The sequence below is a fragment of the Ischnura elegans genome, assembly GCF_921293095.1.
Source record: "Ischnura elegans chromosome 13 unlocalized genomic scaffold, ioIscEleg1.1 SUPER_13_unloc_1, whole genome shotgun sequence".
Lineage (NCBI taxonomy): Eukaryota > Metazoa > Arthropoda > Insecta > Odonata > Coenagrionidae > Ischnura > Ischnura elegans.
In genome coordinates this window covers 4572279-4586297 of record NW_025791657.1, presented here as the reverse complement: position 1 = coordinate 4586297, position 14019 = coordinate 4572279, and the positions used below count along the sequence as shown (strand labels likewise).

At 38.2% G+C, this 14019-nt stretch overlaps 1 protein-coding gene across 1 annotated transcript in view; it reads right to left on the bottom strand.

The window, feature by feature from the left end:
- Nucleotides 1–8984: 8984 nt before the first annotated feature.
- LOC124172500 overlaps nucleotides 8985–14019 on the bottom strand; it is a 47204-nt gene continuing 42169 nt past the window's right edge. Inside the window, exon 7 of the mRNA XM_046551940.1 lies at nucleotides 8985–9181. Within this exon, the coding sequence (XP_046407896.1) occupies nucleotides 8985–9181 (197 nt within the window). The remainder of the gene's footprint in view (nucleotides 9182–14019) is intronic.

The following is a 14019-nucleotide window of genomic DNA, read 5'->3' as shown; positions in this document are numbered from 1 at the left end:
TCCAAAGTCCCGGGGTTAGTAGTCGCTTCTATTAACCCATTATAGCCCAGTGTTGCTCCTGAGCAACATCAAAAATGCACACATATCCTGATGTACTTAGGAAATATCTAAACTACCCATTATTTTGTGGTGTAAATTGTAATGACGAGACATTTAGCGGCAACGATTATTATGGTTGAGAGCAAAATTTTCAAGTTTTTGAAATGAAAAATCTTGAAATTTGATTTCTCCCAGAAGCAGGTATGGGTCAAAAAGGGTTAATGTAGGTAGAGATGATTATTTCGTGGGCATTTACGGCACACTTTCACCGGTTTTTACCCTTAGTTTTTACAAAAGTTATCATAGTTATGAAGATTAAGTGGCCTAGTGGCCAACGCTTCGAGCTGGGGAAATGAACGTTGAGAGGGTTTGGGACTGTCTCTCATAATTTTTTATCGGCTCGTTCTCTTGTTTTCTTTGCTTATCTCCAGGTTTTTTATAATCGTAACATGGGCGTACCCAGCAAGGGTCAGGGGGGGGGGTGCAGCTGCCCCCCCCCTAGAAGCAAAAATCGCATAAGTCTTTAAGCAAAATCGCTACTGAATTGAAACGAAATCATTCTACAAATTTTCTTTTAAACCCACGAAAAATGATACGTATTAGTATAATATTATCTAAAGATATGCAACTAAAATAAAACTATTTTTCAAGGATATAATCTCATAAACTAATAAAGCGCAGTTATATTTTTCTTAAAATATTGGTTTCATTCACCTTTTCCATGCTAAAATGTCACAATCTGGCGGAAGCCCCCCCCCCAAGACCATGGCTTGCCCAACCCTAGTTATTATCCTGGGTACGCCCTTGAAATTTCACTGCCATTGATACATATGTTTTTATTAATGGTATAATGAGCCTTTTTAAAATTCGGAAATAAATGTTTTTCCTGGATATGCACAATTACTTATGCCACTCATAAAACTCGATAAATGTCGGCATTCCTTCTCCATTTTTCGGAAACCCTGTTATACGGATCATGTCATCCCAGCAAGTTCAAGACAACATTACTCACACAAACTTATAGCTTTTCATTCCACGATTCATCGCCTGTTAAGCATACCACTTTCAAAAGGAGACTTTAAGAAAGAAATCATCACTATTAAACGAATTGCTTCAGCCAACGGTTATTCTCAAAATTTAATAGACAACCTGATTTTTAAAAAACAGAGAAGATTGGCTATTGACCAAATGTTTTCGGCGGACGAGGATAAAAAGAAGCAGTGGTGCACAGTGACGTACTTCAATGCACTTTCTCTGAAAATGGCTCATCATTTACCCAAAGACAAATTCCGCAAGGCACTTCCTTATAGCACTCTAAGGAGACTGATCGTAAAATGTAAGGATCAGATAGACCGATTGGATAAATGCGGAGTATATAACAAAAGGAAAAGGGTGGTTTCCTATAATTTTTTTATTGCCTAAATCGAAAGATTATTACTCTTGGAGTACATATTTACGTTTTTAGATTTTTAAACGACGATATCTATTTTTAGCGATTAAATGAAAAGTGAAAATTTTCAAGGGCGCGAAAACGCGACAGCTAAGTATGACTGCTGGGAAAAGCCTGTGTGACGTATTTCTGGTTCCAACTGCCGTCGTGTGAGGTGACCTTGTGCCTCGTCTACACTACAGACTTAACTTAAGTGACTTCACTTAAATATAATCTTGAATTTGGTGCGGTAGCTACACTTGAGCTTTAAGTCGACTTTAGCACCGTGATTGTCTATATCGGGAAACAGTTATGTTGACAGATGAAGGTCTAGGAGAGCAATTAGAGATTCTTTGATTCAAAGCGACTGTTATTTGAAATAAACTTCCAAACTCCGTGAATTAACCATTTTGGATTTAGAAGGTTAAAAGGAAAGACCGATTTCAATTCCTGAGGGAACGCTATATGGCGAGAGGTGATGGAGCCAGAGGAGTTTAGAATTACTAAGCGTGACTTCGTGGAATGACATATTCATAACGTAAACAAAAACACTTATTGCTAGTCAAATTCCACTGCTTTATTAAAACCATTGATGTTAAATTTCAACCATTAATTCCTCCCACGTTCAATGAAATCGCCACATCTTATCTCCCTCGGAATCCCTAGAACTAAAATTAAAGCCCTGTGCAATAGTTTCAATAACAGTGTGTGGGAAGTTACTGAGTGCATTCGTTTACGTTATTTTCGATTATGACACCATGGAAAATAAACTGTTTTACCGGATCCTCTGCCGTCGTCTCATTGTCAGTCTTAAAATTCCTTTAAACGTTTCTAAGTTTTATAAATCGATTTTCACCGTGAGCAACAGGCATAGCAATTAGTTTTCACGGAAATAAAACCAACAATAAGATGAGAAACACTACAAAATAAATTCGTCGAATTAATAACGCCAACACTGGAAATTAACTAACGAAATAGAACGCTCAACAACCACATCATAGAATACAGCACGACTTAGAACATAATCAACGGGATAATTCAGAAGTGAGATGGGTATTATGTGCCATTTACGACACTTAAAGAGCTTCAACCGTGCGGAAACAGTTGCCTACGCAATTTAAGTTGGGTTCTAAGATGACTTAAGTGGAGGTGTACTTAAATGAAGCTGGTGACACCTACACTACCAACTTAAATACAGAGCCAACTTAAGTAGTCACTTAAGTTACTAGTTTAGACCCGGAATTGGGGCGAGGCTTTGAGAGCCGCTATGATGCAGGCTGCTAGCAGGTATAGAGCGTTCCACATTTAGGTGACAGTATGGGCTCTTATGGAAAATCGTTTCCCATGTTAATGTCCATAAGGCCGGGAGCGCGGTGTTGTCATTAACCCTCATATGGATTCTCTGCGCCTTAGCGGCGCTCGTGGTTTTAAAACTGGTGTAAAAATTTTCCATTCCAATGGATCATTCTGAAATTTTCAGTAGTCTATTTTTTCTGCCTTCTTCGTCTACGTATAAAATTTTGTTAGCATAGTGTCGATAGTTTACATTTTATTGGCCTCTAATGGAAAAAGTTACGTCGTTGGATTTTCGGCGCCGCTGCGGCGCTCAGTATTTCCTCGTCGCTACGTCATTGACTGCACTCCCAATGTTAATGTCAAACCATTTATGTTTCGTATGAAATGCTATAATATATTTATTATCATATTATTTATATTTTTAAACATTATAAACAAAATGAAATTGTTAAACAAAAGGAAAATTTTACCATACCTATTTTGCTTTCTATTACAGCTAAAAATCAAAATATTTGCCTCAATATGATGTTCATTGACAAAACTTCATCTTTTTACAAAATTATTCATAAAAACTTATGGCTAGTCAAAGTTGTTTTCTCATGGGCCGCCGACTTAGTTTTGCTTGGACCGAGAATTTCCTCATCGTTACGTCAGGGTCTGCACTTTCAACGCTAATGTCAAAGCAATAATGTTTCATATGAAATGCTATAATCTATTTTAATCCTATTATTTAATTTTTAACTTATAAACCAAGTGAAATTGTTTAACAAAAGGAAAATATTACAATACCAATTGTGCTTTCTCTTTTAGCTAAGAATCATTACGTTTGCTTCGTTATAATGTTCATTGACAAAACTTCATCTTTTTGCGAGAATTATTCATAGAAACTCATGGCTATTCAAAGCTGTTTTTCCATGGCTTCCGACTTAGTTTTGCTTGGGCACCTTCTCCGCTCCGCGTCCACGTTACTGCCGTGGTGATAGTCAGCTTTGGGTAAATACTAGAGTGACTCTGTTTAGAATTACTCCAAGCAGCAATTCTAAGAAAAATTTAACACAATGCATTATCCGAATTCGTAGAATAATGCTTCCTCACCGTTGTGTGAATATTTCTCGCTGAATGAGTAACTGTAACTTACCAAGAGATTCAGAAGTTTCACCGACTACCGTGAAGAACACATCGCACAGTTATTGTTATATGTCTTGTACTTTTCATTCGAAAAAAATCCCTTTGCGGCTACGATAGTCTATACAAAATTGCTGGCGTTTATATAGCTAGTGATGACGTGACAGTTTACCATTGAGGTGAAATCAAGATAACTACCCAACTAATTTCGTGATAGAAAATAATTTCTCTTTCCTGACGATGAGTTTAGACTTTACATGGTAAAAATCGTTTCATGATGAATAGATGAAAAGACAATTTACCATGAGGTGAAAATTTGTAAACATATATCTCGTTTCTATGTGTACTGAAATGTACAGATGTTTTATGCATTGGGGGTGTTACTAACGTAAAGGGATGAGTGAGAAGGAGAAAGGAGAAGGAATGCCAGGAGGTTGTTTTGAGGTGAAGGGGCGGTAGTGTGTAGACTGCCAAGGATCGGGGAATACCCAGATCGTTAGGACAGGTAGGAGTAGAAAATCCTTATCGCAAAAAAGGTTGGGAGTGCGAGGAGGCAATTAGATACAAAAGCCTGCTTTCTGTTCATCCTTCTAACGCTGCATGAAGGACAGGGAACAAAAGCCTTGTCAAAACGCCCCGCGGTGGCCCTCCCTTCATTCCAAGAAGGTCCAGCTCGGTGGGTCATTAGGGTGGTGAGAAGTTCAATCAAGTTTTGTGGGAGGAGGTAAGAAGGTGGTGAATGACGAATAAGGGAGCTTAGTGGGAAAGTATGGAGAGTCTCAATGTTTGGGTCAGTGAAACGCTAAGAAAGGAAACGGAAAGAAAATGTAAGGGAAGTCCTTCCAAAGTGAGGGTATTTTTGTCACCCCAGAGCATATTATCATCAGTTTCTCACGCAGATTTGGACGAAAAAAAGGCAGCTGCTCATTCTCCTCTACCACCAATAACACATACTTCTAAGAATTTATTTTTTTTGGACTTCCCACCAATCCAGGAGTAAAACCTAATCTTATGCACTCCCACGCAAAACATTTACCCGTCCATATCTAAGGAAACCTTTCGCTTGGGCTACACGTCCCCAGTGGGGGAATGGGGCTCCGTGGTAGGAAAAGAGTACCGACTCTTCTAGCTCCATCTCCAAAGAAGCGTTGAGTTCTTTGACACGCCGCTTATCATCCCATATTATTTATATTTCAAAAGCCATAAGACTTGATTTTTTTAATTTCAGGACATAAGCTCCCAGAATATTCGTAAGATTTGTCTTGATCGCCAGAATCTTGTAAAAATCACGAATGTTACACTCGTCTCTTCACACTTAACCTACATCTGTTCCATTATTAACGTTTAATAACTTATCCTTCTATATACACTGCAAAGATATAACATATGGGTGGACGCATTGAAGAAAAATTATGTCATATGGGCATAAACGAATTTTATTTGGTCATCATTTTTAGCATTTAGATACATAAAATTATAAACAATATAAACATTAAAAAGCGGAGTTTGCCGAGCTCTGCATATCAGAAAAATATTTCAAACAACAATTACTCACGAAATTAAAACTTTCACTCAAAAATAACATACAAAGGGAACTGAAATAAAGAGCATTACGGCAAGAAATGGAAAAGAATGCAGCGTTCAAGATTTTTTGTTATTACTTCAACAATAAGGGTTTAAATCTAGCAAAACACGGTAAGAAATAAAGATAATAGATGTATTTACCATTATCAATCAAAAAACTTGTAAATTCAGGCTAACTTTGAAAGATAATAGCAAAAAATGACGCGGCGCCGCTGCGGCGCCGAGAATCCAACGACGTAACTAATTTTGTAAATCCATATGAGGGTTAATAGCACGAAGATTAATGTTGCGCTATGCTCTGATTAAAAATTGCATTCTTATGTGGAAATAGATGCTGCATTTATTGGTGCCAATAGGTTTTCGATAAAAATTATAACAAAAGCTATAAAAAATATTTCCTTAAATCTCCGTTAGAAACGTGTATTATTTTTTACTTAATCTTCTTCTCGCAATTTTTGCCTGACCGTTGTTTGTATTCAATTGAATCTTCTGCACAAAGTTCTTCATACTCTTTTATCTTTGATGATCTTCACCTATTTTACAATGATTGAGTTAAAATGTTGTTCTGCCGACGTAACACCCTTTTTAGGCCAAGAAAATTTTGATTTTTGCAAGGTAAAAAGTAGTCGCCTACTAACTTACGTTTTATACGTCGTAGGTCCCCATATGCTGCGTATAAAATTGGAAGAAAACTACAAAGTTATTTTTAGTGAAATATTCATTAACTTACATCAATTCTGAAGGGAGCCACAAGGTTTTGTTCTTAAGAAAAAATATTACGGCGCCGGGCCGGGCTTCTTGGTTTTTCTTGCGCGGAGGGGGAAAATTCTCGGGCGGAAAAGGATCTTTTTGTCAATTAATACTACGAAATACATAACTATTTGTTTGATATCCTGAACAGAGAATGCTCATGCATCGTAACAGCAGTGTTTTCATTTCAATACATTGATACACGAAAGCAAACAAATTTTAACGGCTTGGAAATAAGACGCAAATTTCGCCTTGGGTGTTTCGGCCCCGCCGCAGAAACCAAGATAGAGGGTATCTCATAATCTGTGCAAAACACTACCCCTTCCAGTGCATGTCTTTTACAAAAGGGGGCTCGGGTTTTTCCTCAAGTTCCGTTCATAGGGTACCATAAAACATTTGCACCAGAAGCGACCCTAGCGGAAGGGGCCGGGGGAAGAATTTACGGAGGCGTTCAGTTTGTCGTTGCATTTTTTCAAGTGAACAAGTGTTGTGTGGTCTGCTGAATTTGAGAGCCGCAAAGTGTGTTTTACACTTATCTCTGCTGTAACGTGCCCAATCACCATTTCCGATACAAAGAAGAGAAAAAAAGGTGAGAAGCTCAGAAGCCGCGAAAGACAGTTGGTGCTCAAAGTCTTCTCGTACATCAGGAAATCTCTCAGCATTAGTGAGGCCTGCCGAGAAGCTTCCAAGGCTACTGGGTGCTGGGAGTTCACTATTTACAGAGTGAGAAAGGAAAGCTCCCGTGGTCCATTGGTAACTCCTTCAAAAACTAAAGAAATTAGACAGCCTTACAAAAATTCGAGAGCATTGATTTTCGACGGTTTGGTGAGATCGGGAATTAGAAGGAAGGTACATGAATTCTTCGTGAAAAATATTCCTCTGACTTTAACATCCATCTTAAACTCGGTAACCATGGATAGTATTCTCCCAGATTACAAAAGGACAACACTATATCGTCTTCTTTTGGACATAGGCTTCGTGTACGAACGCAGGGGGAAAATAATTATCGTTATCGAAAGGGATGATATTATTCGTAGGCATCACAATTATTTAAGGCAGCTAAAAAAGTATCGTCACTTCACAATTCGGCGTTGGGTTGACGCCTTGGCTAGCGAGCCAATCAGAGCCCGTCTTTGAGAATTGATGACGTCACTTCTCCAGCTCGCTGCGTCGTCGCAGAAAAACTGAACCTGTCGGATTTTCTCTGCGTGAAGGCGGCAGTACGCCGACGATTTCCAATTGGTGTTTGTTTCTGGTAATACAAATATGCAAGATAAGCTGTAATGGGAGTGGAAAATGCTATTTATTTCATTATTTACTATTATTTTGAAGTGTTCAGCTTAGATGTTTCGTATATTTCCTAAACATAAGACGAATTTTAACCATAAATTAGATTCCAATCACTGAGGAGCATAGATTAGCGTAACACATACCCGTAAATGGTATCAAAAGCTAAGTACAGCGTGAGAGGTGCTTGTTGGTGACTACGGTCGTTTAAATTCCATTTTATATCCAATGATTGTACCCTCATGATCTACTCAGAGCTATTTAGATAACATGACTAGGACAATCTGTTTGAACAACAGTTATCATCAATAAATATTCCTGATAACATTCCACGTCACTCATGTTCATTGAGTGTATGTAATTAGCTATTTTTCGAATATTCCGAGTTAGGAAATAAAATTTAAAGATCATGATAATGCATAGGCAAGGGCCATCACTACACGCATGATTATCGACTTTATGGTCGCCATATTACCTTCAAATACTATTTATAGTTAAGAAGAACATTTTAAGAAATGAAATTGTGTAAACATGCAGAAAACAACATATGTATTGTGCGTTTGGTTCGAAATCATAAGATGATATGCTCACAGGCCGATTTTTAGGAGCCGACACTTTTTGCCTTTCATTTGTTTTCGCAACGCAGAGCCACAGAGTATACTCTGTGGCAGAGCTGTGAAGGGCTCCAACTTGCTACGATAAGTTTGCTCCCCCCCCCCCCAATTACGCAAAGCCGAGCTATGAAGGCACCCTAACACAGGACGATTGTACTCACAGACGAAACTTGGATTAATGTTGGACAAACAGTGAAAATGACTTTGCGAGACAAACAAATAGAAACTCCGCGTCAAGCTTTCTTTGCTGGACTAACTATAGTTATATATAGTATACTGCGCTTAAGGCCCCCACTTCCTGAGGAGGACGATTTGCAATTATACATGCAAGGACGGAAAAAAGGGTTCATAAAAGGAGCATCGCGTGTGTTTCTGTACAAAAAGAACTCGGTGGATGAGCATGACGAAATGGATGGCGAGTGTTACGAGAGATGGTTTGAGCACTCACTTCTTGCAAACCTACCGAAAGTTCAATTATAGTGGTAGATAATGCCTCTTATCACTCAAGGAAATTGGAATCCTTGCCTACTACAAGCTGGGGGAAAGAGAACATTAAGGAATGGTTGGCTGGTAAAGAAATTAGCTTTGATGATGACAGCTTAAAAAGAGATCTTTTATTTACAGTAAACCGAGTACGGGAAAATTCTGAAAATTTTAAGGTTGACGAATTAGCAAAGGAATACGGCTGTACGGTTCTTAAATCACCACCGTGTATATCATTGCGAATTAAATCCAATTGAGATGGTTTTGGCTCAAGTGAAAAATTACGTCGGCATGAAGAATTCAACGTTCAAGAAGACTGAAATGGAATAACTGATAGCAGAAAGCTTTGATACTATTACTTCGGAGAACTGGAAAAACTATGTTGAGCATGTCAAGAAAGACATGTGGCGTGCAGACAATTTGCAGGATGATGTAGAGGAGTTGATTGTTCGTCTGACATCGTCTTCATCATCTCTGTCGACATCGTCTTCAAAGGAGGAGCCAGGGCCACAGCCGAGCACATCCCGCTGCGTGGAGGGAGTGGAAAATCTCTGCTGATTACGACGCTCGTGTACTATGAATCCTCAGGCAAGTACTCATTGAGATTTGAAAGATTATTGCCATTAATAATTTATCTGCGTCACAAATAGGGTGGTTTCCTATTATTTTTTTATTGCCTAAATCGAAAGATTATTACTCCTGGAGTACGTATTTCACGCTTTTAGATTTTTAAATGACGATAACTATTTTTCGCGATTAAATGAAACGTGAAAAATTTCAATCGCGCGAAAACGCGACGCGTAAGTAGGAATGATGGGAAAAAGTCCGTGCGACGCATTTCTGGTTCCCCCTCCCGCCTTGTGAGGTGACTTTGATCGAGGCTCTGAGCGCTGATAGGACGCAGGATGCTAGCGGGTAGCTGAGTACCTTGCTGGCTGGTAGCGCTTGGCTTAAAAAAAGTTTATTAATACCTTATCAAACGAAGAAAACTTTCCGACCTTAGCCAGTTTTAATAGGTGATTATTAAGACATGTTTCCCTGAGCTCTGTGCCTCATGCATGCATTGGTATCCTCAGACGATGTATAACTCCTATCCTCTGGTGTAGAAACTAGGTCCCTGTGACGTCACATAGAGTGGCATCGCATGGGCGCCAATCTGGCCTTTTTCAAATGAGGATAAAATTTGACCCTTGCCATTCGTCTAAACCGGTATTTCAAAAACCAAATAATTTGTGTATTATGAATACACTAATGGTGGGTAACGAATCGCAATCAATGCCTTTCGTTTTCTTTGATGAAGAAAATACCCTATTGCATCATAACGCTTGTCATTCGAAAACCAATAAATTGAAAACAGAAATAAGCTTAAAAAACATAAGCACTAGCCCTAATAGGTGCCTGTGTTGGAAATGCGTTAAATTTCTTGTATTAAATGTTGTCAGTAATGTTCTTTACTTGCCTCGTCCTAAAATTTTGCTGGGTGAAAATAATTCTGGTGGCAGTGAATTATTTTACTAACATAATTACGCAAACATTAATTATCGTTTCGTTTTCATCGCGGTTATTGCGTTTTATCTCCTTGCATGAGTCGATAATGTTTGGATAAACTTTGATATGAAAGAAAATTTCAAATAGATTATGGATGGTTTTTCAAGTTGGACGTTCCATGGCTAATCATTGGAGTAAAGGAGAAGAGTAGTAATAGATTCGGCTGCTACTCATTCCTGACGGTCTATTCGATTTATCCTTGAGTTTTTATTGACGTTCTCCGAAAATTAAGGCACGAATGAATGCTTAGAAGCAAAATATCAATAAGGTCATCTTTCTTACAACACACGTCTTACAGCTTACGTCAGTGGAAATAGACGTTTCGCTCACAGTAAATTTTCAAGATAACATTTATAAGCCAATTATCCGTCTGATATCTTTATCTTATACAACCTCACCTTTCATGTAATATTAGCCAACGCCAAAAATACCGCATAATATGTAAGGAATAAAAATTTAGTCGCATCCAGAAGTCACGATAAATTTTATTATCCTTAACTTTATTGATTTCTTTACATTACAGATTATTCACTATTCAACTAGTGTATTGAATAAGTACCTACATAAAATAACATAAGACTTTTCCTTTTATATTGCAGTAAAGGTATTTTAATCACGCTAAAAAATTTGTTAATTTACGCCGTTTTTCGTGCGATCCCAAACTCCTTTTTAAACTGCACCATTTTGGCGCTCTATTATGTGTGGTTGCATACGCTGTCTGGATGCCTGCCGGCGGACCGGAAGCTTGGCAACACTGTTCTCCATAAGGCCCGTACTGTCAACTAAATGTGGAACGCTCTTTAGCAAAGTACCCAGCGAGCAGGTAGCGCTAGGCTTAAATAAGGATTAGTAATACCTTATCAAACGAAGGAAACTTTCCGAACTTAGTTATTTTTAATGTGTGATTATTAAGACATGTTTCCCTAGGTACTGTGCCTCATGCATGTATTGGTAATCTCAGACGATGTAAAACTCCTATCTACTCGTATGGAAACTAGGTCCCTGTGAGGTCACGTGGAGTGGCATTGCATGTGCGCCAATTTGGACTTTTTTCAAATGCGGTTAAAATTGATCATTGCCAATTGTCTAAACTGGGATTTCTAATAACGAAATAGTTTGTATATTATGAATGCACTAATGGTGGGTAATGAATCGCAAGCAATGCCTTTCGTTTTCTTTGATGAAGGGAACTACCCTATTATGGAAACTAAATTCCTTTGAGAAGCATATGTGATTTCCACTAAAATGACCCTCACAAATTCGATAACAGCCTATTTCTGAAGGAATGTGCTGTCTCCGTTCAGCGTCGTACCACCGCCTTTTTCGGTCTAGCTCACTTGACTCATCAAAAAAAGTACTTTTCTGGTATTTACGAGAGGTATATTCACATCTCGGCACAAAAAAGTGGACGTATGGCTTCCACCCACTCATTCAAATTATCCGTTTGATGTACTATTTATTTATGTTGGAAATAACGCATTCTTACAATGTACTTCTTATGCAAGCAAGGAAGATATCATGAGGCTCACACGGCGTCACCAACATGGCGTCGCCCGAGAAATACGTTTTTGGAGCGGAATTCAAGTTGCAACTTCAACTGAACCAGTGGCGCCGACTCCATGGGGCCTGAGGGGGCCCGAACCCACCCAAAAATTCGTTACAGATGTGAGGAAAAAATGTGCCAGCCTTGTCGATTTTCCCCGGAGTGTCCAGATATCGAGATTCAAGTGATCAGGGTTCTAATTTTGATCGTATGAATCTTCTAAAATGCTAGAAAAACTTAAAATTCACTACTTATAAAATTTACCGGGGCAAGGTCCTCGGTTTGGGCCCCCCAATATTTTTTGTAAGTCGGCACCCCTGAACTGAACTAACTAAACTGCTCTAGGGGCGATTATCCAGCGCTCAATGGTAAACTTTGGTGAGAGCCTTTCTTACACACATTGCATTTTAAATCAAACATAATATTTGATTTTGTATTCCCTTCTATATTGAGCATTGTATTCCAATTCACATAAGCAAAAGCCTTCTTTAGGTCTACAAACACAATTAGTGTACGTTTGCACAATATTTCCATGCATTTACTTATATCCCTAAAATGCAAGAATCACTCGCTCAACTCCCTTTCCTTTCTAGGGCATAGATATGCCCATCCGTAAACCTGTGTCCCTTGAAAATGGAGTCTAAGCGTTGAAACCGGTCGGATGGTAAAATTCTCATGGAATTGTGCAGTCTTTTTTTTTCAAGAGCACTGGACTTCAATAAGAGACAGCAAAAGTTTTCTACACAAATAATTCCGTTGCCTGTGAGTATGAAAACACCTCTCTGCGATTATAAATATTGGTAGAATTGACGTAAACTATCCAGAGTAGGATCACTGCGCATTGTTTCTGCGCTGAAAGTTTGCCCAATTCACTTACGGTGAGCAAGCAGATGTTACAAGAAAAAAGAGCACATGACTTTCATGCAAATGATCTTTTTTGAGATCATTTACTGTGTAAAACGGTCATATGCTTCTCCAGTAGATTGGACAATTACCACAACATATGGATTAAAGATGTGAGAATGGAGAGGTTTAGAATTTCATTCTGCCATTGATCAAAAACAGACCGAAAGAGAACAATTACAAAGTTAGGTCTTCACTTCACCACCTTAACCTTTCACAGTTAAAATAACATTATTTGTGAGGTAGTGTATGATGCTCTAAATAGCAATATATGTATAATGCACTACCCTGACTGAAAAAAACAAAAAAGCTTCTGATTCCATTACATAATGACAACTTCAACACTCAAGAATCCGTGCATAGTGTATCCTAGTTCAAATTCATTCGATGAACAAGATCTAAAGGTAAAATAATCTGTCCTCGAAAACCCAATAATAGAATTTTATTATGAAAGTGTGGGGTACAAATACACAGGGTACATCTTTGAAATGTTAATTTCGTGGAAAAAATCTGAAACTGAAATGTTAAAAATATCTCCATACTCTACCTCCCTATCTGAAACTTTCATATAAAATGTCAGGAAAACTCTCACATTGTGTTTCAGATAGGGAGGTAGAGTTCCCTGGCATCACCCATCCTTTACCCTTCTTTTCCCCACCATGGGGGAGTTTATTTTTATCAGGGGTACAGCATTGTTAGGTGAAAAATATCTGAAATTGCAAACACTCAAGATGTGGAAAAATTGGGTCTGAAATAATTGTTATTGACAAAGTTATTTGGAATATCCTTCTTCAAAAGTTGACTAGAGCTTCACTTGAGCCAGTGGTGTTTACAATTTTAAGTTCTTATTCAAGGGATGAGACACTGCGATTGCAAGGAGAATTCAACAGAGGGGGAAAATGGGGTGCCTAAAAATAAACAGCAGTTTTTTGTTCAGGAAAATGAAATGCCACCATCGAGCATAAAATTCTGGTAAATATGCATAAGATGGGCTGTAGAAATAGGTAAGACGAACTGGCAAGGAGAAGGTTGTGAGCTAAATGCTATAACAAAGCTGCAAATAATATCTTTTTCAGTTTTTATTTTTATTTTCAGTCCAAAGTTTTTCAAACATCAAGTATCAACAATGGCCGAGCACTGAGCCATTCCAGTGCATCAACATTTTACTCTTGTTTTTCAAGCATTGAAAAAGAAAATTTCACATTATATTCATTCATATTTCACATAGATTCCATAGCCATCTAATATCTTCCACTCTTATCAAAAGAATAGACAAACATGCCTCCAAGTGCACATAGTTTATTGTGGTTCAATTCATGATTTCCAAGAAAAAGTTCACAATTGAAACTGAACGACCAGAAAACCGGAGTACAGCATGGATACAGAAAATGAGATCATATGAGTTAGAGAGATCAGTA